The 27,207-nt window shown below is 43.2% G+C and overlaps 1 protein-coding gene across 4 annotated transcripts in view; it reads left to right on the forward strand.

Annotated features, from left to right (window-relative positions):
• The window catches only part of LOC127044581 (LIM zinc-binding domain-containing Nebulette), a 557,001-nt gene that overhangs the window by 378,376 nt on the left and 151,418 nt on the right, over positions 1–27,207 (forward strand). For 2 of the 4 annotated variants that reach the window (XR_007772528.1, XM_050939646.1), the window contains exons 5-7: positions 3,603–3,774; positions 14,617–14,709; positions 17,063–17,206. Coding sequence is in view for 3 of the 4 variants with exons in the window: in XM_050939646.1 (XP_050795603.1) it covers positions 3,603–3,774; positions 14,617–14,709; positions 17,063–17,206 (409 nt within the window). In the remaining variant the exon portion in view is untranslated. The remainder of the gene's footprint in view (positions 1–3,602; positions 3,775–14,616; positions 14,710–17,062; positions 17,207–27,207) is intronic. The other 2 variants (XM_050939648.1, XM_050939649.1) reach the window with 2 other exon arrangements.

The following is a 27,207-nucleotide window of genomic DNA, read 5'->3' on the forward strand; positions in this document are numbered from 1 at the left end:
GCAAGTTGTTTAAATCTTTTTGCTCTGTTTATTTTCATAACAGGGTATGCTTTTCAATTTAGATTTGATGTGATAAATGCATCCCATTGCATCATCCATTTGAAGGTGAATTCTTAATCTTTGAAAATATATACTGCACGTACCACCATGGGCCACGAAAGTACCCATGCTTCCCATAATTACTATTACACAAAATGCAAGTGGATATCTGGGGCTCTACAAGGAGAAAGTTGTTCTATGTCAATCCGGATTCTGTTTGAGAAATCTTAGTTTCTTGTTACTAAGCTTCAGAAGTAAACTCTAGGGTAGAGGACAAAAAGAGCGAGAATTCTAAACTCAGTGCAAGCTCAGCTTTTTTTAAATTCAAAACATGGAAACTTGAACATCGGTTTCTGTTCCATGTTGCATTATGTTGTGATTTATCCATATCAGAAATGACTAGTCCAAAAAGGATCCTATTGCCTTAATATCAATGAGTAAGGCTGTATATTTGTCTTGGATTTCATGATTCATTATGTTCAAGGTTTTCGCTTCTGTTTTTAACTGGCCATTAACTTTTTATCATTATGACATTTTCTAAGTGTTTGAAAGGATAGATGGATGAGGGAACATTTGAATAAACTTTAGAGGAGGCTGTTAGAGTGCAGGGAATTAGCCAAAGTGGCGTAGGGACAGAAGCAACCAGTCAGGCAACTTGCAGGGAGTGCCCCAAGTACTAGAACACAAGAGGTGAAATCCTAGCCCCAAAGACATAAGTGGCAAAACTCTAATTACATTCAGTGAGGTCAGGATTTCATCTAGAGCAGGTGTTGGACAAGAGGTGTTGGAAGAGAGGTGGTAGTAAAGAACACCGTAAAACTTAGACAGTGTTTATCAGAGAAAGAGTAAAGGAAGCTGGGTTTGTCAGTGAGACTACATAAGAGGCAAAGGAACAATAACTGTTGATCCAAGTGACCATGAGATGCCCTTAAAATGTAAGAACAAATGTAATTTAGATACCTGGTTCTGAGATATTTAATTTCTTTATCACAAAAATGTACTCATGAGTTTTAATTATTATCATCATGATTCCTGCAAGCTAAGATATTTTTACAAAGAGTTTCCCCAAAATTGCCTTGATAAATGCTCTGCCATACCAATGAGCAGTGGATCAGAGATGTAATGAAATGCATTGGCAGTAATTATATGATGTAACATAAGTATGTTGGTATCAAGAAAGACAGTTACATTTTTAATTTTCATTGTACACTGTTAAAGCACGTTTATTTAAAAAAAAACACTGCCTAATAAATCTTTAGAGACTATGTTATAGTTTATACTGTGGCTTGCTCAAGGATTATTAAACAAACATAAAATATTAAATTCATTTATCTGCTGAATAGTTGGGATTATATTCTATTATCCTCTCAATATAAAAGCATATTATAATAGATTTGTGCACATGCTTTGAGAGGAGGTACCTTTGAGTGTAAATGCATGGATATATCTAAAATGATATATATTTGCATGCAATCTGCATGTTATGGTTCAGAAATGAAGACTAAGATGAGTGTGTCCATTAGAGAAAGTACTCCAGTCTACTGGAATGACACAGAAGTCTATGCTAATTGACTCCCTCTTTCCAACTAGAAATAGTTACATTTGCTATATTAAAAACTTGACAATTACTATTTGCAGGTAATGAATGTTACTGTGGTATCCCTGGCATTCAGTATGCCAAGTATATACAATACCACAACAATATTAATCAGGCACAAGGTAAGATTATAGATAGTAATGACGACTGCTACACATGCAACACATAGGGCATAAATGCTCATTTTCTAAATGTACCAAGATGACCCTCAGATGTGGTGCAACTATTTTGCATCTGTACTTCTGGCAAAGTCTGGGCATAGAACTGGCATATGTAGCCCTGGGAGGATCTCCCAAATATCAAGGGGATCAGTCCTCTGGTGACATGAAAGTTCCTACAGTATGCTCTATCCCTGCTGGAGAAGAGAAATAGGGACTATCTAGGGAAGATCTGGTAGTTCAGTCTCCTTATTCAGTTCTGAGCACAAGTGCTAACACCTTTCAGAGTGCCAATTACGATGGTATTTTTTGTAATGTTCACTTTGACTAATAAGAACTTGTTCAAGACCTATTTCACATATACTACTGAACAGTCAAGATGGTTGACTTTCAGCCACTACTGACTTTTCGAATGAGTGGCTAATGGAATGAATGTGTCCATTGGCCATTTCCAGTCCCCTCTGCCACCTGCATCCTAGATTTAAAAAACAAACAAAAAAAAACAACAGTTGTGAAAGAGGAGGAGAAAGAAAAAGTTTGTATAAAAATGATTTGGAAATGGCATTATTGTGAGGCTTCATATTTGCCGTGTCTTTCAATGTAAATGAATGCTTCATGTTTACTGTTGTTGCTGTTTTGTAGGTCAAGTACAGCAGTGATCAGAAGCAGATGAAAGGTAGACCTAGTGTGATTCTTGACACACCTGAACTAAGGCATGTCAGAAAAACACAAAACAACATCTCAATGGTAGGGTACATTCTTCAAATAACTAGACTATACTAAGGAATGACACTTGACTTTACACTGGCGTTTACCCTTCATTAACCTAGGTAACTAATTAAACACTGTACTAAAGTATGGAAACTGTTTTTTCTCTTCTGCCATTCAAGGGAGAGAGGGGTTGTTAACTGCATATGAATGTAATGAATATTGTCAAAATACTAATAAATGGCTTTCTAACAGTTGATTGACTGTTTTTAAAAAAAAAGAAACTTCAGGCTGTTCCTCACTGTTTGAACATCCCACAGTTTGACTGGATTAGGTGACACACACCACTTTGTGCCTGTGCATGTTCCTGGATTGTGTGTGACTTGAGTCTTGAAATTAATTGTGTTGAGTGTGTGTGGATGTATGTGTGTGTATATATACACATAAAAAACATCACTGACTAAGAATCTTTTTTAAAAAATCAAATAATGCGTAATCAGGGATACTGCCTTTATAACACATATCAGTTTTGTTCCAACACTTGGTATGTAATATTTTTGATACTCTTCTGTCCCTTTTTGGAAAGCAGGCTGCATAGGAACAGCTTAATTGCCCATAATTTCTGTCTTAATACAACCAACTGCTGCTTAACAAGAAAAGTCAGAGGAGGGAGTATATTTTTTTATATAAAACTGTGCATGTCAGCAAAATTCCTAATGAATTACATTACTTTTTAAGAGATCCTTCAGAACCCTGTCCTAATATCACAGGGTTGCTTACATCGTTAGATGTACAGATCAGCATCGTTGCGTGAAGACATTCAGGAGCTTGAGTTAATGCATGATGGAATGGCAAGCAAAAAAAAGTGTTTTTTGTGTGTTTTTTTAAATGGTAGCAAGTATGTAATGAAATCATATCAAGGAGATGGACTGGACCACCTGTCAGGTCTTTTCCATCTCTATTTCTATGATACTATTATGGTACAAAAATCAAGGAATAAAATTGCTCATTATGAAATAGTTCTTGCTAGTTTTAGCATAATTCAGATGGGTTAATATCAGTCACTGCTGGGGGGAAAAAACATTCCTATTCTTTTCCAGGTGAAATATCATGAAGATTTTGAGAAGACAAAAGGCAGAGGTTTTACACCAGTGGTGGATGATCCTGTGACAGAACGGGTGAGAAAAAACACCCAGGTTGTGAGTGATGCTGCATATAAAGGAGTACATCCACATATAGTTGAAATGGATAGAAGACCCGGAATAATTGTTGGTAAGTTGTTAAATAATGTTGCTGTCCAGAGATCTGTGTGAAGATAAACGGCTCTGCTTCTCCTCCTTCTTATAACCGAGAAAAATATCCCCTTTTTTCATTTTACTTGGCTCCGATTGTGATGATGGTGTTAAATAACATTAGCTTACCTTTTTAGTCACTATACATTTTTCCTCAATTTATTATTTTGTGAGGTTTTTTTCTTTTAAATTAAAATTAAGGGTAAGAATTGGGGTTTCAGAGAATAATTGCCAGGCAGAATGGGTAATTGTAATCAACCTTATCAGCTTCAAACTAATGAGGATATTAAGTAATCAAATGTTAAAATGAAAGACTTGTTCTAGATACTAGCTTTACAAAACCATCTGAAGAAGAAAATTGCAGAGTAATATAAAAGGTATTCTAATCACTATATCAAACTACAAAGAGTAAATTATTATATTTGAGACTTTATAATACTTAATGCAAATAAATAATCCAATAGAAAACTGCTATTGGCAGTCTGCTGTAGATTAGCCCTGAGAGAATTCAGCTTCACCCTTGGAATGCATGGGGAGGCAGACATTTGTTTTAAGGTATAAATGCTTTTTTTTTTTTTTTAATTTAAAAGTAGAACCACCTCTCCTGTCAATTCAAATAGTAATCAAATGCTTTCATTCCTAGTCTGCATTTTCCAGTGTGAAACTTGTACTGAAGTATCGGTACAATGGCAGCTTCTAATGAAATCATTAATATTATGAACATCTGAAACAGTAACAGGTATTTCTAGAAGCTGTGGGGATATATTCTCATTTACTACCTAACTTTGTAAGATGCTATAAATAGTCAATGCAGTTTTTCTTTAACTTGAACATTGATGTAACTGGCATTCACTGTTCAAGAGAGATCTAGGGCTGTAGTGTTCTTCAGTTTGAATAAACTTGTATCCCTCTAACACAACAATTCTCCACGATTAAAATTCTGCAGATCAGTTCATAAGGAAAGGACCTCCTTCATCAATCACCTTCTCTCCCTACCTATAATGCCTTGGGAATGCTCCATGAGAGTGGTACACATAGTCCTAGCATTTTGCCTCTATATAAATCCATGGTACGCCCACACCTGTGTGCAGATATGGTCGCCCCATCTCAAAAAAGATATATTGGAATTGGAAAAGGTTCAGAAAAAGGCAACAAAAATGATTAGGAGTATAGAACGGCTTCCATATGCGGAGAGATTAATAAGACTGGGATTTTTCAACTTGGAGAAGAGGCAACTAAGGAGGAATATGATAGAGGTCTATAAAATCATGAGTGGTATAGAGAAAGTAAATAAGGAAGTGTTATTTACTCCGTCTCTTAATACAAGAACAAGTGGCCACCAAATGAAATTAATAGGTAGCAGGTTTAAAACAAACACAAGAAAGTATTTTTTCACGCAACGCACAGTCAACCCCTGGAACTCCTTGTGTGTGGTGAAGGCCAGCATTATAACGGGGTACAAAAGGGAGCTAGATAGATTCATGGAAGATAAGTCCATGAATGGCTATTAGCCAGGATGGGCAGGAATGGTGTCCCTAGCCTCTGTTTGCCAGAAGCTGGGGTTGGGTGACAGGGCATGGATCACTTGATGATAACCTGTCTGTCCATTGCCTTCGGGGCACCTGCCATTGGCCACTGTCAGAGGACAGGATACTGGGCTTGATGGCCTTTAGTCTGACCCAGTATGGCCATTCTCATGTTCTTATGACAACATCTCATTCTTCTTCGAGTGATTGCTCATATCCATTCCAGTTAGGTGTGCGCACTGTGCGTGCACGTTCATCGGAAGACTTTTTACCCTAGCAATTCCAGTGGGCCAGCAGGTCGCCCCCTAAAGTGGCGCCGCCATGGCGCTCGATATATACCCCTGCCGGCCCACCCACTCCTCAGTTCCTTCTTATCGCCATGTCGGTCGTTGGAACTGTGGAGCTCGGCATAGCTGTCCTCCATGTCCCTAGCTCTCCTTCGTTTCACTGTTCTCATAGTTGTAGATAGTTATAAATTGTAGTTAGTTATTGTTAATTGTAGTATAGCTGTATATACTTATTAGCGGGTTTGGGCTGTATCCCTTCCCTGCGCCCGGCACCGGGCCCATGCCTGGTTCGCCGGGGTTCAAACAGTGCTCGGCCTGCAAAAAGCCGATGCTGACCGGCGATCCCCACGACGCCTGTCTGAAGTGCCTGGGGGAATCGCACATTTCAGATAAGTGCCGCATCTGTAAGGCCTTTAAGCCTCGACAAAAAAGGAGAGGGACCAGAGGTTAAGGACTCTCCTGATGGAAGCGGCACTTAACCCTGTGGCCCCGACGCAGAGCGCCGGCTCCGCGCCAGCACCAGACCGCGCTGGCTCCGGAAAGACGCCCCAGCACCGACCTTCCCCGGCACCGGGACCCGACGCAAGGCCCTCGACGTCTGCCACTCCATCCTCGCAGACTCGAGCGGAGCGCCTGGCACCTACCTCTGCCGCGGCACCACCAGCAGGGATTCCGTTGACTCCAGGCCCCGGAGGTCCGTCGAGTCCGGTCCCTCCTAGCTCCCCTATAAGATCTGGGGTTGAGCTGTTGGTCTCTTTGACGCCAGAGACATTCACTTCGGCGCGGACCTAATTGCTCTCACGGAGCCTACCCAGCCTCAACCCCCGGTACCCCTGGTGCGGGTTGTATCTGGAGGCAAGCCTGCAACAATGCGAGCGCCGTCTCCGGACTCGCCCAGCCCGCACTGATCCCCTTCGAGGTCCCGGCACCCTGGACGTTCTCGCTCCAGGCGCCGCTCACAGTCCCGGCACCGCTCCCCTCGGCAGTACCGGTCGCACTCGCTGCGCCGGTCATCTTCCAGACGGTCTCGCTACCCCCGGCACCGGTCTTGATTGAGTCGCCGCTGCCGGCACCGAGACTCCAGGAGCCGTTCCCGTTGGCGGTCAGCACCCCGGTCGACCTCCCGGCACCGAGCTGGTGGCAGGTCCCGGTCGACCTCCCGGCACCGCGCCGGCGGCAGGTCCCAGTCGACCTCCCAGCACCGCGCTGGTGGCAGGTCCCGGTCCCGATCCTGGCACCGGTACGATTCCCGGTACCGGTCCCCGGCACCGAGAAGATCGTCGACGTCGAGACCGAGGGAGCCCTATCAGCCACGTTCGGCCCCACTATGGCCTTCCCAGCAGCCGTCTGTCTCATCGCAGGCAGACAGCATGTACGCCCTGGACGCGGACAGACCCGTGGCTCTCTTCCATGACCCTCCTCTGCAGGATCAGGGATCGCAGCAGTGGGGATTCTGGACACCCTGGGCGTACCATCAAGCCCAGGGCCCTCAACACATTCCACCTCAACCAGTGGCATCTGAGCGCAGGGCTCCGGAGGCCTTGTTGTCTTGCCCTCCCCCCTCTCCGACGGGGGAAGACCGATCTAACCAGCCGGACCCTGAGCTCCCTCCAGAATCAGAGGCGCTGGTACAGACGGAGCCCCCCGTGGACCCGCTCCTACCGGGGGTCTCCTTGTCGTCCTCCCCCGATGAGGCAGTGGTGGGAACGTCATCCTCCAGTCCTCCCCCACTCGACCTCAGGGCACACCAGGACCTCCTCAGGCGTGTAGCGCAAAACTTGAACTTGCAGGCTGAGGAGGTTTCGGAAATCGAAGATCCTGTGGTGAGCATTCTCTCAGCGGATGCTCCCATCAGAGTCGCCCTTCCCTTCATCACTACTATTCAAGCCAATGCTAATACCATCTGGCAATCACCGGCCTCCATCCCTCCTGCTGCACGCGGGGTGGAGCGCAAGTATATGGCACCCTCCAAATGATATGAGTACCTGCATGTCCACCCAACCCCATGCTCCCTCGTCATGCAGTCTGTGAACGAGAGGGAGCGCCACGGGCAGCAGGCCCCAGCACCGAAGTCCAAGGAAGCGAGGCGCATGGACCTGCTAGACCGGAAGGTCTACTCAGTGGGCACCCTCCAACTCAGGGTCTCTAACCAACAGGCACTCCTTAGCCGCTATGCCTATAACTCTTGGGTAGCAGCAGATAAGTTCAAGGAGTTGTTGCCTCAGAATGCGCGTCAAGAATTCTCGGCAATTCTTGATGAAGGCAAGAAGGTCGCAAGAACTTCATTGCAGGCATCCTTGGACACGGCGGACTCGGCCACCAGAACTCTGGCTTCGGGGGTTACAATGCGCCGCATCTCCTGGCTACAGGTTTCTGGCCTTCCTCCGGAGCTCCAACACACCATCCAGGACCTCCTGTTTGAAGGTCAGGGCCTGTTTTCAGAGAAGACTGACCCCAGGCTGAAAAGCCTGAAAGACAATAGGGTCATCATGCGCTCACTAGGGATGCACACGCCCGGGACGCAGCGCAGACCCTTCCGGCCGCAACAGCAACAGCAGCAGCAGCGCCGGCCCTATCCTCAGTACCGCCAGCGGCAAGACTTTAGTAGACGCCGAAGCAGGAATGGCCAGCGCAGACAATCGGGCAACCAAGGGGGGCAGAATCAAGGCTCCTCTAAAGCCCCATCGGGCCCAAAACCTTCGTTTTGAAGGTGCGCCCGAGGACGCTGTACCAGTTTCCCCCACGGATCCGTCCCCCCCGTTTTCTAACCGCCTTTCGTTCTTCCTCCCAGCATGGACCCAAATAACTTCTGACCGTTGTGTCTTATGCACGGTGCAAACGGGATACCGTCTGCAATTTATTTCACACCCTCCCTCCTGCCCCCCACGCTCGTCCCTCTTCAGGGACCCCTCTCACGAGCAATTCCTCCTTCAGGAGGTGCGGATGCTCCTCGACAAAGGAGCCATAGAGGCGGTTCCGGAGAATGAGAAGGGCAAGGGGTTTTATTCCTGCTACTTTCTGATCCCCAAGGCCAAGGGAGGCCTCAGACCCATCCTCGACCTGCAGGAACTCAACAAATATATGGTGAAGTTGAAGTTCCGCATGGTATCCCTGGGGACCATTATCCCATCTCTGGATCCTGGAGACTGGTACGTCGCCCTCGACATGCAGGACACTTATTTTCATATAGCCATTTTTCCGCAACACAGACGCTTCCTTCGGTTCGTGGTCGACTGCCACCATTATCAATTTGCGGTCCTTCCGTTTGGCCTCTCCACGGCCCCGAGGGTATTCACGATATGCATGGCTGTCGTCGTCGCCTATCTTCGACGCAGTCGCATACACGTATTCCCCTACCTCGACGACTGGCTGATTCGAGGCACGTCAGAGTCGCAGGTCCTCAACCACGTCCGCAAGATCAGCAGACTCTTTGGAGCTTTGGGCCTCATTATCAACGTGGACAAGTCCACTCTGCTCCCTACGCAGAGGATAGAGTTCATCGGGGCCATTCTGGACTCCACTTTGGCCAGGGTCGTTCTGCCGCTGTTCAGGTTCCAGACGCTGTCTGCCATCATTCAGCATCTACAGACGGCTCCCTTGACCTCTATAAGGACGTGCCTAACCCTCTTAGGCCACATGGTGGCCTGCACCTTTGTTACGAGTTATGCGCGGCTTCGCATGAGGCCCCTCCAGTCCTGGCTTATCACACAACACCATCTGGCCAGGCATCTGCTGGACATGGTTATCACCATCCCCCAGGAGGTATTGGATTCCCTCCGGTGGTGACTAGACCAGTCCGTAGTGTGTGCGGGGCTCCTATTTCATCCGCCCCAACCCTCGGTATCCCTAACAACAGATGCCTCAGACCTGGGTTGGGGGGCCCACCTCGGAACCCTGAGGACGCAGGGCCAGTGGTCTCCTCAGGAAGTGGCCTTCCACATCAACATACGGGAGTTGAGTGCGGTACGCCTTGCTTGCCAAGCGTTCTCCCATCAGCTTCAAGGTCGCTGTGTTTCGGTATTCACCAACAACACGACGACCATGTACTATATCAACAAGCAAGGCGGCATGAGATCCTCTCTCCTATGTCAAGAGGCAATGCAGCTCTGGGACTTTTGTATAGCCCACTCCATTCACCTCATGGCTTCCTTTCTCCCCGAAGTACGGAACACGCTGGCAGACCGTCAGAGCATTCCTTCCTTTCGCACGAATAGTCCCTTCACCCGGACGTCGCCCTTTCACTCTTCCACAGGTGGGGTTGTCGCTGGCTGGACCTCTTCGCTTCCAGAGGGAACAGGAAATGCCAGATGTTCTGCTCCTTTCAAGGGCGGGAACCAGGGTCGGTAGCGGATGCCGTCCTTATCCCGTGGAAGACGCACCTGTTATATGCGTTCCCTCCGTTCCCGCTTTTCCACAAGGTCCTTCTGAAGGTGCGCAGGGACAGGGCCCGCTTGATTATGATAGCTCCAACGTGGCCCAGACAACATTGGTATCCGATGTTGCTGGACCTGTCTCTGGCCAACCCAGTCCCCCTGCCCCTTTACCTGGACCTGATCACCCAGGACCACGGCAGGCTCCGTCACCCGGACCTCCAGTCTCTACACCTCACGGCGTGGCTCCTGAGTGGCTGACCAGGTCGGAACTACGGTGCTCTACCCCTGTACATCAAGTACTACTGGGCAGCAGGAAACCTTCCACTAGAGCGACGTACTCGGCCAAGTGGAAGCGTTTCTCCTGTTGGTGCACGGAGAGGGGTTCCCTCCCTATGGAGGTTTCTGTTGCCAGTATTCTCGATTACATCTGGTCCCTCAAGCAGCAGGGCCTGGCGATATCGTCCCTTCGGGTTCACTTGGCGGCTATCTCCACCTTTCATCCGGAGGGTGATGGCCTTTCAGTTTTCTCTCACCCTACGGTGACTAGATTCCTGAAAGGACTAGAACGTCTCTACCCCCAGGTTCAACCCCCTGCCCCTATCTGGGATCTCAGCCTGGTTCTGACTCAGCTCATGGGCCCTCCATTTGAGCCATTAGCGACTTGCTCTCTGCTCTGTCTCTCCTGGGAGACTGCTTTCCTGGTGGCCATCACCTCAGCCAGACGGGTGTCAGAACTCCGGGCCCTCACGGTAGATCCCCCGTATACGGTCTTCCATAAAGACAAGGTGCAGCTGAGGCCACACCCTGCCTTTCTCCCCAAGGTGGTCCCAGCCTTTCATGTCAACCAGGAGATCTTTCTCCCCGTCTTCTTCCCAAAGCCCCATTCGTCCCGCAGGGAGCAACAACTCCACTCGCTTGATGTCCGCCGGGCACTCGCGTTTTATGTGGAGAGGACCAAACCGTTCCGCAAATCCCCCCAGCTCTTCGTGGCAGTAGCGGACCGAATCAAAGGACTACCCATTTCCTCACAGAGGATCTCCTCGTGGGTGACGTCCTGTATCAGGACCTGTTATGACTTGGCTCACACCCCTACGGGTCATGTGACTGCGCACTCCACCAGGGCACAAGCATCATCGATGGCTTTCCTCGCCCGCGTGCCCATCCAGGAGATTTATAGGGCTGCGATCTGGTCCTCCGTCCACACCTTCGCTTCCCATTATGCCCTGGTCCAGCAGTCTAGAGATGACGCGGCCTTCGGCTCTGCAGTGCTCCATGCCGCGACTTCTCACTCCAAACCCACCGCCTAGGTAAAGCTTGGGATTCACCTAACTGGAATGGATATGAGCAATCACTCGAAGAAGAAAAGACGGTTACTCACCTTTGTAACTGTTGTTCTCGAGATGTGTTGCTCATATCCATTCCACACCCACCCTCCTTCCCCACTGTCGGAGTAGCCGGCAAGAAGGAACTGAGGAGCGGGTGGGCCGGCAGGGATATATATCGAGCGCCATGGCGGCGCCACTCTAGGGGGCGACCTACCGGCCCACTGGAGTTGCTAGGGTAAAAAGTCTTCCGACGAACGTGCACGCGCAGCGCGCACACCTAACTGGAATGGATATGAGCAACACATCTCGAAGAACAACAGTTACAAAGGTGAGTAACCGTCTTTTCTGTGGCTTGCCAGTAGCTCTTCAGGTAGGCCACAGCTCAAGAACAGCTGCTCTAAAAGATTGTTCAGGTTAAGGCTGTAAGTGGTCAGAGAGAAAGAAATGGACACGGTAGCTCTCTGGGCCATAACATTTCGAGGTCTTGAGTTCAGCTGTCTTCCTGAATTTTCATATCAACTAGTATTTGCTCAAACTGAAAAAAGAAAATCTAAATCCTAAAAGTTAGCAGAAATGTAATCGGAAGGGGGAAGAGAACCTGGCTTTATTCATTTTTCTCTTTCTGGTTGTCCTATTTTCTGGCACGATTACAGGCCACAAGAATCCCCAAGATGTTCATTCTAGAGACTTCTGTACCTAATAACAAGGGTAATTTATGACAGAATTGAATGGAGACTAAGAAGACATGGCCTTCTATCATAGAGAATTTTATAACAGGGAGTGACAGAGCTCACCCAGTGGAAAATAGCTTTGCAGACTGTGAAGGCCTTGCACATCTTGGCACTGAGGCAACACAACCTAGTCAGAGGAATCATTGGCCTGCCATGGAGACCCCAAAGCCAGAACAACCACCTGACTTCCAAAACTAGAAGCAAGGTAGTCAGCTAGCAGTAGAAGAGCTCATGCATTCATGTGCTCCACAACATCCTCCTATTCAGCATGTTTTAAAGCCCAGCCAGTGCTGCACTGTAAGCTTTATTTTTGCTTTGTGTATGTGTCATTCACTAACGCAACCATGAGTGTGATGACAGAAGGGCTCAGTGGCGCACATTCCAGTCAGTCATAACTGAGCTTCTCTCTCAGAGCATAAATTTCCCGCTTATCAATAACTTATTGAGGAAAAGTTAGCACTTCTGTACAGTTTTTCAACTAGAAGTCCTTTAATAAAAGAAAAACTAAAGAGAAACACCTTTTGAAAACAAAAGTGAAAGCAAAAAATAATAATTATTTAATGGAAATAGCCCATGACAAACCTGAGAGTTTTACATTTACTAATATTTCAGTTAATGTCTTTCTCAAATGATCTGCAGTCACATAGGCTTGTTTAAACAGAATCAAAGAACTCCTTCTTCGGGGGAGGTCCTTGGCATCTGGAAAAGATCACAGGGTCAAAAAAAAAAACCCAGCCATGACTCTTAAGTTAACCCCAGCTGATAAATGTTCATTCAGGTAGGGAGTAATTCTTCCTTATTAGAACCTACCTGGTGGGCTCTCTAAATGTAATCAGTGGAGCCCTAACAACTTTTTTCAGTGCCTGAACAACAGCAAAATTCTGCTCTAGAAAATGGAATTTTATGTTATGCATAATAGGACAGTCCAAAGCCTTTGAAATAAATGGGATATTTCCCAGCCCCCGAATTCTGATCTGTCTGTGGATTGGTGAAGTAAAGTGGGTCCATGCAGCTTATGTAGCTAAACACCCAACGACAATATTTTCAGTTGGATAGAGGCCACAATGAAGCTAAAGTGCTCCATCTGATGAAGTGAATTGCAAGGTTCTTGTTTTATATACATTATTGCAGACTACACAGGAGAATAAAATCAATGTAATAAATAAATGGTTTGTGTACTGAAGTCCATACGTAGTTTTCATGTTTTTTATTTAGAAATGCACAGTGAAGTATGAAAAATGGGACTCACCAATTCACTTCCTCTTTCAAGCCTGTCTGTGCTTTACATAGAAGTTCCAATTGTCATTGCTAGGGCCAAATGACTGTACACTGGCTTTCCATTCATTTTGTCTGCAGGAGCTAGCACTACACTCCAATGTAAGGCTGTAGTAGATAACATGTAGCACACACAATGAATCCAGCTCAAGGCTGTGAGACTTGTTTTATTGGCTGTGCCTGCTCTTGTTGTGTCACCAATTGCAGGGATCTGGCATAAGCAATCCAATAAAACACTTGGGATGCCACATATTTGGGGTCCCCAGAGTACAGCTTCACCTAGTGACTTATAAATTAGCCTGATTCCACTCCCCCATAGCAACAGGGTCAAGTTCATTTAATCTCCTCTAACTTATTGGGATCCACTAAAATCCTGCAGATGGCTTGTCTAGCAAGACACACATGAATGAATGTACAATTTGCCTTTTTCCCTGTTATCTGGCAGATCCATATGTTAATTGGTCACACTTAGTATCAAGGTTTGATTTTGAAACAATTAGTAGATTTGATAAGCATGTTACAGCCACAAGCAGTACATTTTACAGTTGTGGTAAGCCTATTGACAGAAGGTTTTATAGATGGTTATATATACTGTACATGGTTATAAGCAGCCTTTTGACTTATGGAACTCTATAACTATTGTGTAGTCATTTAGTAAAACGTGTAATCATTTCAACCTTTTATACATTGTTTATACATGAAGTCTTCATATAAAATGTCACTTTTTAATCTGAAGACCTCTATTCTAAGCTATCCAATACAGGATGGTGAACTGCAAAGTTGTAATAATTTCTGTATAGAATTGTGAGGAAAAGTCTCATGGTTATAACTGTTATTAAATTAATAAGTTGTGGTTCAGCATTGTTTTGGGATAATGTGGGGTAAGATGTGGCCTGTGCCCTGAGAAACTTATGTTTTAGGACGACAAACAGAAATAACAGTTAAGACACAGAAGCACCAGATAACTGTCTAGTGCTATCTAGTGTAAGGGTTTTTTTAATTGTTTCCATTGGAATAGCCTTAGAAAATTGGTAAAATTGGTATAGCCTTATAAAATGTAACTGTCATGGTTGACAAAATTAAAAGGAAAAGCTCATAATGAATGATGTACAACACTTAAAGGACTGTGTTGCATTCATTTTAAATGACAGCTGAGAAAACAAATGCCTTCTTGTCTAGGAATGTCTAGATATTTCCATTAATGTCTAGATCAAGACAATCCCTGTCATTTTAAAACTTCTTGTTCTCATGCTTTTATTTCCTTCACTGCTTGTCTGTCTTATCATTTCTTTCTTTTGGGAAAAGACCTCAAAGTTTGGCGCACAGATCCTGGCTCCATCTTCGACATTGATCCTCTGGAAGACAGTATTCAGTCTAGGAGTCTGCGTATACTTTCTGGTATTGCTTATATCTTGAGTTTTCCCCAAATCCACTTTTTAATGAAGCTGATGTATCAAATTTTCAGGTCAATATATCAGCTCTATGTTGTATTTTTTCATTTTACAACCATTCCACTTTTAAAATGAGTGTATTAAAGGAAATTATAACTATATTCTCACACACAGCTAAGTAACAGTGAAGGCATTTATCTTAAACTAGAATTACTGTTTTCAGTTACAGTTAAAACTATAGTAATTCCAGTAGTACTGAAGTCTCTTGTCCTGATTTCCAAATAACTGGATTTCACTAAAACTTCAAAGATTCAGGAGGGTTTGATTCATAAAATAAGTTTCAAGGTCTTGTGTGATTTTTGCTTATGGGTTACAATTTATTATATTTGCTTGCACCTGTCATTTGTTAGTTTACAGTAGCACCTGCAATGTGCTTTATGCTTTCCAAACATTCAAGAAAGGACAGTCCCTGCTCTTAGGTAGCGCACAATCTGAGGATAGATGGACAAATAGACAGAGGCTAGGGGAAAGGGAACAAACACAGGCAACATATTATGGCTTGAGTTCCATTATTGCCTTCTTTTCTGCTAGTGGTAGGGGCTTAAAGAGCCTTTTGAATTTGATTAAAAAGTATTTCCACTCAGTTTAATAAAGAAAGCAGAGGAGGTCAAGAGTGTGGTTTTAGGTTTTTTTTTGTTTGTTTCGGTTTTTTTTGAAGAACTTAAGCTGATTTGCAGACAGTTTATTAACAATAATACACATTTAGTGATGGAAACAACTGGTAGTGTTGCCATTTACTTCAGCAGGGCTGGGATTTCACCCTTGGTCTTTTGAACTCTTAAGCTTGGAATTCTTTAAATATAAAAATGTATTTAAAATAAGTTCTTCCAAGTGTAAAATTGGTTAAAATAATCTTTCTTTGCTACTTTTATCTTTATACTTTTTCAAAATACCTAGCCATAAATATCCTAAAACACCATATTAGAGGCTAAGGAGACCTAATCTGAAGCCCATTAGACTCACTGGAAAGATTCCAGTTGTCTTTAGTAGGCTTTGAGTCAGATCCTAGTAGCTGGCCAGATTTCTTGTTTGAATCCAAACCAATTTTACAATGCAGTTTACCAGGAGATTATCGATGAAATATAAGCACATTGTGTAAGCATCCTCAACCTTTTCATAAGCTTCCTTCATGCCTTACAGCCACAGTATTTAAAATCTTTAAATTTCATCTTTAAAAATATCTATACAATTAAAATACAGCAGTGACCACTGATGTGTCAGGATGCTAAACTCCTAACCTCTGCATGAGAGAGACTATATTTATCTTGCTGTGGAAAAAAAAGATGGCCATTGTAGCAGTCATTTCTGTTCCCGAATTGATGTTATTGATGTTTCAAAATAAAGTATTATTAGACAGAGAGACTGTAAGGCAAGTTAAAGGCTAGAACAAAATTATTTTGACTGAATTATAAATCCCAGAAAATTATTTTTTTAGTGGAAACATTTATAGAACCTTAATTATAGTAATGAAAATAATCATCCTGTCAGTTGATCACAGTTGAGTTGTAGAGAATAAAGGCAAATACAGCCATCGTTTGTTGCATTTACTACCCCAGTAAAAATTAGAAATTTTGGTTTGAAATTGTTTATCTCACCCAATTTCTTGCTCTCTTTCACATCAATCTTGCCTCAAAGTTTTCCACATTTTTGGGGGAAAAGCTGATATTTCCAAACAGTACTTTCTCCACACTCTCTCCTTCCATATAGGGCTAAGTAATTAGGACTGACAATCAATGTAGATTATCTAGAATCACTTGTATATTGAGTCTATAAAAAGAATAGCATTTAATGTACAGGTAGGTCACTCACTTTCATGTTTGGGGCTTTACAGACTTCTCAAGAAATTTTATGGAGTTTGTGCTTGAATAAGTTTGAATATCAAGCCTTTTTCCATGTGATTTAAAGCCATGTTGTTATTTTTTTCAACCATGATCCAATTTAAAAGCAAATGCGCCTGTTTTAATCTGAGAGACTTTTGTATAGGGTGGAATAATGCCTTTATTTTTCAATAACAGTTTTTTTTCTCTCCCTTCTCTACTCCATTTTTCACCCTGTTTTTCCCTAGGATCTCTGCCCCGGCCCTCCTTTCTTCCCTTTCTTTATACCATTTGAAGCAGGATACAAACCAGTCAAAATCCTAGTCAAACTTTTTTGAACCAGTGATGTTCCAAATGAATGTGCAAATGAACTAAGTTCACCTTTCAAGCTATTGTTACATAAATCATTTGCTGTGTTGTTTTTGTTCTGTTTTGCTCTTCTGTCAGCTCACCGTTCACTGCAGTATCTTTTCCCCTTTGTAGAAAAAGCAAGCCGTTATAATAAACAGCATTTCCATTCCACCAGTACTTCTGGCATGAGTTTGGGAGGTGAAAAGTCAGATGGTTCTGAGACAAACCCTAGCCTTTCTTACTGCAGTGAGGTGACAAGGCCATCTGATGAAGGAGGTATCCATGGAGTCCCACTTTTTTCCCCACTAATAACATTGTCACACTGTGTTCAAATCTCACAGGCCACTGTTAACTCAATGAACCTTATTTATGCATAAAACATTAGACCCATGTGAGCTTTTGAAATACTTGCACTGAACTTGGTCCATGGGGAGGCACAAGAAGCTTTTCAAGCTTCCATACTTCTTTGCATGCCATCTTTCTATTCCCCACCTCATCACCTTTGGGAATTGAACTGTAATAATCTGAAAGCTTGAGTAACTGCCATTTACTGTAATGAAATGAAGACTCCTTTTGTTCTAACTAAACTCACCAATCTGGTTTTCTTTCTTTTTGAAGACATAATGGGAGTACACAGTGTAAATGAGAAAATATGCAACTTAACTAAGCAGCTTGAACCTACTTGTCATTTCCAGTGAGCAAATCAACCTTGTAATAACAGTTGAGGGTCTTAATGACCAGATCTCACCGTTACTATAGTAAATATCTGTATGCATTAGGCTATTTTTTGATACCATGAAAGGAAACGAAGAAAGACTGAGACCTTTCTTAGATAAGAAACCTTTCCTGGGCTCTCATATGCTATAGACCTGAAAATAAGGTATTCAGAAAGTACATTTAGAAACTAAGATTATAATCTGTTATTTTTCCAGTGTACAGTTTTGTATCAGAATATTGTGCAAAAGTTGTTTTCATTAGTACAAACTCATACTACAAATATAAATACTTCTGCTAATGGATCATATGGTATACAGGGTTGTAAAATAAATAGAAGATCTCTGAGAATGATTTTTTGGATCTTTAAAAAGTTAAATGTGAATTGTCTGTACTAGTGTGACTTTCTGTTCTATTCTCAATTTGCCATATGAAAATACTTGCTTATCAGAACATACTGATACCCTGGCTTCATGCTTCTGCCAGCAATTTTCCCTTTTTGAGGACTTATATATATATATATATATAACTTTGTTCAGAGAAGGTACTTTTTTGTTGTTTGCATAGAATTCTACCACACAATAAGTGTGAAATGTTTATTCTTCCATTTGCTCACTTTCTGTCAACATTAGAAATAGGCCAGAAGCAAAATATCGATTGTTGAACTTTGAGAATGTTGGATCATGATCCAAATTTTGCGGGTCCGACCCATCTCCAATTACATTGCAGTGTGTATTAGACTCTATTTGTGAATTTTAAACCAATGTGTTCTAGAATTTAAAAAATTGTAGAATGGGAGAGACAGCCAATATTAACTTTGGAAAATATGGGCATTAAAAAATGAAAGTGGTTTTAAATATCTTTTAAAACTTTTAAAAATGTTATAATATATTAATATAGAGATACTGCCACCAACTCTCAGTTTAGGATTCTTTGTTGCAACTTAGTATTAGAAGGGTACCAAGCATTCCAACTGTAAACTGCAGAAGGCACACATAGAGCCTGACACCTTTTAGTGTAGTACATTACAGTATTGTTGTCATAGTGCCTAGAGGTCTCAACTAAGATCAGAGCCCTTTATGCTAGCTGCTGTACGTATACGTAATAAGTGATAGTCCTGCCCGCAACGGCTATACAAGGCAGACTAAGGATGGGAGAAGGAAAATAGTGTTATCTCCTATGTGCAGATGGGGGACTGAGGCTCAGAGAAATGACTTGTCTGTGATCATACAGGAAGTCAGTGAGAACTGGGAACTGAGTCCTTATCTCCTGAGTCTCAGTCTGAGAATAGTAAGTAGGGTGGGTATCTTATTGATTGCTTCACTATTAACATTCTTTGTTTTTGTGTCTCTTTCAAAATTCATTGTTATCACAGAATCATAGAAATACACGACTTGAATGGCTCTTGATAGGTCATCACGTGCAGTGCTCTGCACTGAGGCAGGACTAAATATTATCTAGACCATCCCGGACAGGTGTTTGTCTAACCTGTTCTTAAAAAACCTCCAGTGACCGAGATTCTATAACCACCTGCTGTAATTTGTTCCAGTGCTTTACTACCCTGACAGTTAGGAAGTTTTTCCTAATGTCTAAATCTCCTTTGCTGCAATTTAAGCACATTACTACTTTCCTATCCTCAGTGGCTATATAACAACCTTTTACATCCTTGAAGACTGTTATCATGTCCCACCTCAGTCTTCTTTTCTCCAGACTAAACAAACCCAGTTTCTTCAGTCTTTCCTCATAGGTCATGCTTTCTAGATCTTTAATCATTTTTATTGCTTTCTCCTGGATTTTCTCTAATTTATCCACAGCTTTCTAGAAGTGTGATGCCCGGAACTGGACAGAATTCTCTAGTTGAGGTCTTTTGCAACAATATTGCACTGTTGTTTCATATTTAGCTGGTGATCCTCTATTACCCCCCTTATCCTTTTCTGCAGTACTTCTTCCTAGGCAGTTATTTCCCATTTTGTATTTGTGCAATTTATTATTTGTGCCTAAGTGTAATAATTTGCATTTGTCCATATTGCATTTCATGCTGTTCATTTCAGACCATTTCTCCAGTTTGTCAAGGTCATTTTTAATTCTAATCCTGTTCTTCAGAGCACTTACAACCCCTTCCAGTTTGGTATCGTCTGCAAACTTTATAAGTGTACCCTCTATGCCATTATCCAAATCATTTATGAAGATATTGAATAGACCCAGACCCAGGACAGATTCCTGCTGGACAGGGCTGCCCAGAGGATTCAGGGGCTTGGGGTCTTCGGCGGCAGAGGTCCTTCTTCTCCGGGTCTTCGGGGCACTTTGGCAGCGGGTCCCAGAGCGAGTGAAGGACCTGCTGCCGAACTGCCGCTGAAGACCCAGAGTGGAAGGAGCTCTGGGTCTTCGGCAGCAGGTCTTTCACTCGATCTGGGTGTGTTCAGTGGCATTGAAGGACCTGCTGCTGAAGACCCTCTGAAAACTCTCATGGGAGCCCCTGTGGGGCCCGGGGTCTGGGACAAATTGCCCCACTTGCCCCCCCCCCAGGCAGCCCTGCTGCTGGACCCCACTCAGTATGCCCTTCCAGCTTATTTGTGAACGATTGATAACTACTCTCTGACTATGCTTTTCCAACCAGTCGTGTGCCCACTTTATTGTAAGTTAATCTACGCTATATTTCCCTACTTTGCTTATGAAAAGGTCACGTAAGACAGTATCAGAAGTCTTACTAACTTCGAGATATATTACATCTTCGGCTTCCCCCAATCGACAAGGCTTGTTGCCCTGTCAAAGAAACATAATAGGTTGGTTTGACATGATTTGTTCTTGACAAATTCACATTGACTGTTACTTATCACCTTATTATCGTCTAGGTGCTTACAAATTGATTGTTTGATTATTTTTGCTCCATTATCTTTCTGGGACCAAAGTTAAGCTGATTGGTCTGCAGTTCCCTTGGTTATCCTTATTCCCCCCTTTTTTTATAGATAGGTACCTATTTACCTGTTGTGCAGTCCTCTGAGATCTCTCCCGTCTTCCATGAGTTCTCAGAGATAATCACTAATGGCTCACAGATCTGTTCAGCCAGGATAAGGGGTTAGGACTCAATGAGGATGTGTTGACCTGTTAAGGTCAATGTATTGTAGCAAGATATTGTTACCTCTTTTGACCTGAGTGGTTGGGCAATATTCAGGATCTTTCAGGTTATTTCCATTTGGGGGATACACCGATGCCCGAGGCAGGTATTTCTTTGATGCAGTCCTGTTTGTTTACAAAGAATATATGTAGAATTCTGTGTCCCTGAACAGAGTATGAAACAAACGACAAGAGACAATTTCTTTTTTCATCATTCCAAGCCTCTTTCTAACCAGCATTCCACCCAAAATCTGACTCTTTATTTTTTTTTCCCTCAAAATCATGCTATGACAGCTTCCTTGCTGCCTTCTCTGGTGTTTCAGTCCCTTCTCCCTCACACACATGGCTCCATCAAACAATGCCTAGTCCCATGCATTTACATTCAGACCCCAGGGAAGACTGACTTCATGATTGAAGTTAAACACCTCCAGGCTTGCATGTGGTCTTATTGTTTCATCTGTCTATACCACACACGAGCTTAATTGCTTTTTTTTGTTTGTCCTGAATGAAGGGCTGCTGTTACACTCACCAACTTCAATGAGGTTTCACTCAACCCCCAGCATAATAATATGTTGGGTTTATACAGTCTGGAATTAAAAATTAATGTTAGAAGAATTTTTTTTTGTCAAAGAATCCTTTCTATCCAGTCCTGACCTTCCTACGGCCTCCTTCATATAGTGATTCTCCAAGACATTTTTGCTTGGAAGTCTTAGAGGGATGCCAGGAACTCCACTCTTCTTGCCAATTACAATCCAAATATTTGTTGAGCTACTTGATAGCTTTCCCTTAAGAGGCTGTGGGAATTCCCCTCTTCTTAAGGGATGGAAAGTGCAGGGGCCATTCAGCTTCCCTTGCTGCCCTCGGCTCACATTTTCCTCTTCAGTGTGCTGAGAAGAGGTGCTAAGTGAATCACCCCTACTGTTCTCATTCTGGTTGCTGTGGATATCAGTTGTCCTCACTAATATATGACATTTCTTTTTGGTTGGGTTTTAGGGCTGTATTGTATTTGTCTGGTTTTCTTTGTCACAGGACCAAGCATGTTGCAGCTTTTGCACAGACATCTTTAAACTGTGGCTGAATCTGAGGGAGGGATGAATTCAGCAATTCCACAAGACAATGATGCATGTAAATGGATGGTCAAGGTTTGGCCAAAAATGCTCTAGCTCTGTCTACAAGGGAAGAGCATGCTGGCTTGTGGTCTGAGCCAGCATTCTGTATCTGAGTGGGCAGGAGACCACACAGTTGATAATATTTTCAAGAATACCTAAGTGACATGGATGCTTCAGGCCCATTTTCAAAAGTGATTTAGACTCCAAAATCACTTTTCGAAATGGGAGTCTAGGCACCTGTGTCACATAGGCACTTCCACAAATGTTACTTTGTGCCATGAATTAGAGTAACCTATGGTTGGGCGTGGCCTAATAGGTTGCAGCCACCATTTGCTGCAAGAACTGCATGTCATCTGTACACCACTCTGTCAGCATATAAGGGCTGTAAAGCCTGTAAATGAACTGCAGGGTGCCAGGGGAGAATTCTCCCTACACCGCCCTCTTATGTAAGCCCTGCCATAAGCAGGTGGGGCTGAGGTAATCAGGAATTGAAGTAGCCATAATGCTCTCACTCCAGCACATAGGCAGCCTGAGATAGGAACTTACATTTCAGCAACTACAGCAGCCTGGAATAGGAGCAGAACAAAGATGCTTTCAAACTACGTTTGGCTCCTCTCTCTGTAGCAGAGAATCTGGTTTTATATTTCTTCCCCTAGCTGTTCCATTAATTATTGTTTTATTTATTAATCTCACACAAAAAACTTGGTAAAATGAAGTTAAGGTTGCAGGCATATGTCAGTGATTTGTGTGTGTATTTCCCTTCAAAACCATTAGTTATAATAAACAAAGAGCAGAGTATTACATATCCAGGAAATTCTGAGTTGGATTAAAATTACAAGTAACCTAAACCTAGAGTATGGAAGTTCAGAGTTAAGATAGGGAGACTACAGCTGCCAATCTCTTATGAGACTCACCTCCACCCCCTGAGCACCTGGAACAAATTGTGCATTAGAACAAATTATTATTAAAAAAAAACAATCCAGGTTCTTTCATGATGGGGCAGAAAGTAACCATAGAAGCCCATGTGATAGTATTGCGAAGTGCTAGTATGGCCAGCTATCAGAAGATAGTTTTAGGCAGATTTAGTATTGTTGGTGCTACTATTGTGATATTACCAGAGGTGAAAGTAAGCCGGTACGGGCTGGTATGGAGGACTGGTAAGAAAAGGAGACTGGTTGAGGGGGGGAGAAGCCTGCCCCCTGCATAATAATAGTTTAAACTCAGCTGTTCCCTGAGTGGTTCAGCCCTCGAGGTTAGGAGTGGTTTCTGGCATCCTTGTTAATTTCACTCACAGCAGCTGTGGGGAGGGTGTGTGTGACCATGGCAGGGGCAGTTCTTTTCTGACCCCGGGATGAGGGGATCTCTTATACACAAAAAACACAATCAAAATCAGGAACCATTTCCAAGTTCAAATCTGTCCCATTCCCTCCTCAGCAGAGGATCATGGTTGTGATGTCCAAACTGCTTGCAGATCCTCTTTGAAATGTTACTGAACCACGCAGGGAACAGCTGAGTTTAAACTGTTCTTATGCAGGAGGCAGGCTTCTCCCTCCCTCAACCAGTCTCCCTGCTCCCTGCTGCAAGCTAGAGGGAAGCCCCTGCAACTGCTGCTGAGTGCTAGGCAGGGAGAAAGCAGGGAAGCTAGTGTCAGCAGCCTGGCTGGAGGAGGAGGGAGACACAGAGAAAAATGTGGCAGTGAGTTTTCACTTTTTCAGGCTTATTCCAATAGTAAAGTTTTATTACAGACAGTACTGGTAGTAGTAACAGTAGCTTTATTTTCTCTATCTATGTCATGCAATGGGAGGGATCCATGAAGTACGTAGGAGAGGTGGGTTGCTTGCGGTTGGACCATATGGGTAAGAAATGTAAATTACTTTCACCCCTGCCCAAACCCCAGGGCTCCCAGCCACCTCTGCGGCTGGTAGCTCTGGGAGTGGTTTAAAGGGCCCAGCCCCTAGCTTCAGCTGAATCCCTGAGCCCTTTAAATCCTGATTTAAAAGCCCTGGGATTTAAAGGCCCCGCCTCTTCCAGTTGAGGCCCCTCCCCCTCCACAGGACTCTGGCATACCGGCATGTCCTTTAAGTTACTTTCACCCCTGGATATTACCATTATTTTTATCACTTCCATTTTGTATCACCCATTTGTGTCACTGAGCTTGAAATTGGAGAGTCTTCCGCTCTTGTGTTTCAAATTAGAAAATCCAAACCTCCAGCATTGGAAGGGTTAAATTTTCATGATTCACTGCTACTATCTCTCTTTCAGTTCTTGTTTCATTCAATAGTTTGGGCATTCACATTTTGTTTTCATTATAGTTCAGAGTGTCTTTTCCTTAAGGTTCTTCCTTTTATTGTAGTTATCAAGTCTTTTATGGAAGTTTCTTTCCATCTTGTTTTGAACCCGAAATGTTTTCATTTCACTTTGCAATATTCTTTTGCTTCTTTCAGTTTTTATTTTAATTATCTTCCAATTTACTGTATCTCAGTGGGGCCTTCATTTCAGCTCTCGTTTTGTTCTGATATACTGTCTTTTTTCATTTAAATCAGCAGAAATTTTTTTTAAACTTTACCCAGTTTTGTTTTGATTCTGAAAGTTCTTCTTTAAAATGATCTGCCATCTGGTATTGGATTCATTTAATTCATAATGCCACTATATATATCCATGTTATGCCCGCTCCTTTAATATTGCATACAGTTCTCAAAACTCGCATCTCAAAAAAGATATGTTAGAATTGGAAAAAGTACAGAGAATGGCAACAAAAATGATTAGGGGTACAGAAGAGCTTTCATATGAGGAAAGATTAAAAAGACTGGGACTCTTCAGCTTAGAAAAGAGATGACTAAGAGGGGTTAAGTTAGAGGTACATAAAATCCTGAATGGGGTGGCAAAAGAGTATAAGAAAGTGTTATTTACCCCTTCACATAACACAAGAACCTAATGAAATAAATAGCATGTTTAAAGCAAACCTTACACAAGGCACAGTCAACCTGTGGAACTTATTGCAGGGGATGTTGTGCAGTCCAAAAGTATAACTGGGTTCAAAAAAGAATTAGACAAGTTCATGGAGGATAGGTCCATCAGTGTCTGTTAGCCAAGATGATCAGGGTAACCCCATGCTCTGGGTGTCCCTAAGCCTTTGAGTGCCAGAAGCTAGAACTGGACAATAGGGGATGGATCACTTGATATTTGCCCTGTTCTGTTCATTCCCTCTAAAGTATCCGGCACTGGTCACTGTGGGAAGACAGGATACCGGGGTCAATGGACTATTGGTCTAAACCAGTATGGCCATGCTTATGTTAATGTATTTTGTTCCAATACACTGTCTTTTTGTTGTTGTTGTTAAACTCTTCCTGATTGATTTCCTCCTATTGTTATCCTTACATTCATTCATCTTTTCATTTCCTCTCTACCTTTCAGGTTTTCATTGTCATGCTCATGCATACTGTACATTCCTTCCCCTAGCACAGTTTTCTCCAAATGTCTGCAGCCTGAGCAAGAATCTTCATGTTCTTATTTTAAGTTTTCTTTTAATTTGTGAGTAGGAGGAAGGCAATAAAGTGAGTGTCAAATCCCTTCTGTCATTCGCATAAGATGGTTGGACCTAGTATTGTTACATATTGGAAAAAATAGCTAGGTTGATGTTTAATTTTTTCTAATTCAGCATTGTGTTGTCTTAAGGTCTTTACAGAGATCTTTGTCCAGGAATAAACAAAGACAGCTGGTGACCCAAAAAAGCTTAGGCCAGGTCTCACAGGTGAATGAAACACTAATACTGAAATGAATTCTAAGCAGGAGGCACACATTTATTACCTTTTAATTTTAATAGAAATAACAAACATTTACATAGGTCCAATGCTGTGTTAAATGACCTCATGCCAAATTAACAATATTCAGGGTTGAGCCTTTCAACCTAACCCCTGCGATTCAGCCAACTCCAGATCCTCTCATCCTCCCACTGCAAAGGGGAATGAGGATACACATGACGTGTACCTCAGTTTGCAAAGACTTTGCCTGGATGCAGGAGGGGAAATGTTATCAGGGTCCACTAGCCATCTCCTGGGACTCTCACTCATGTTTATACCGGTATTGGCAATCAGTCAGCATTTTGGAAACAACTTAAACTAGACCTCCATGATCGGGCAGAGAGGGGGGCAGCAACTGCAGAATAATGGGTCTCAGGGCACAAAGCAGTGACAGACAGCCAAGGGGATGGAGGTTTTGGAGAGAGAATCAGCCCTTCCTTTCCCCTTCATACTAGCCTAACTAATGGGCAATATGGTGAGGCAGAGACATCTCTCCTCCTGTACTGCTCTCCATCCCCTTCCAGACATGATCTCAGCATGTGTTTTGGATGTGGGTGAGACTCCAGAGCACCTTAGCCTGAAGCCCTCCCTTTCTGCCCACCTTCTCCAGGACTCCAGGAGATACCTATCCTCCACTCCATTAAGATGGGAGTGCATTGCAGGCTGGCAGGGACATATAGCATTGAGAGCAGATGTGTAAGGCTAGTTTAATCACAGACAGCTGCTCAACTACAGTTGTGCCAGAAAACTTAGCCCACTTGCCATGGCCAGTTCTAGTGCTTCTTAGACCCATGTGTTTGCATATTCAGACAGAATCCAAAACCCACTCAGACTTACAGTCTCAAATACAAATAAGAAATTACAAAAAATGACTGTTTTTACTGTGGGAAAGAAAGATTCCCTTAGCTTTAGTACTTATCAGCCACCTTCTTTGAGCTGAGACAAAGAACAATCCCTGGGGCATGTCTACATAAAATAGTCTGTCCTGAAAGACAGCACATTTTCATTTATTCTGCTGAGCTATTTCATATAATAGTGGAATACATTTATAGTGAGCTCCTTTTCTTCCATTTCATAATAGGCCAATGATCACTATCATTAGAACTGTAGTTTGAATACTGCAGTGCTTTGAACAAGTGTGGGCCTCTCATTCTACTATATCTCACTGCCAACAAAATTTCATTACATACCACTTCATGCTAGGTGCTTCCCACTACATCAGCCCTGAAGTTGATATTTAAAACATTAGTTTTGCAGAGAGAACCCCCTAGACCCACTCAGAGATGCTTGTGCATATGTAGCCAAGATGATGCACACACAAAACCTTCCTGAAACTAAAAAAGTCACTGCCTCTTGGATCATGGAAGCCCCAGAAGGCCAGGTTCGCTGTTACACACTGGGTTAGCCTAAACAGAAGACAGTTGAGCCTAAAGAAATGGAGGAGAGAGGATCTCACTTATGGCAGGATTTGGGGAGCTGCTCACTGTTCTGTTTGTCCCTCTCCCTGCTTTTTGTGCAATGTAGACTGTGCACATTAGGA

The sequence above is a fragment of the Gopherus flavomarginatus genome, chromosome 2 (assembly GCF_025201925.1).
Source record: "Gopherus flavomarginatus isolate rGopFla2 chromosome 2, rGopFla2.mat.asm, whole genome shotgun sequence".
Taxonomy (NCBI): Eukaryota; Metazoa; Chordata; order Testudines; family Testudinidae; genus Gopherus; species Gopherus flavomarginatus.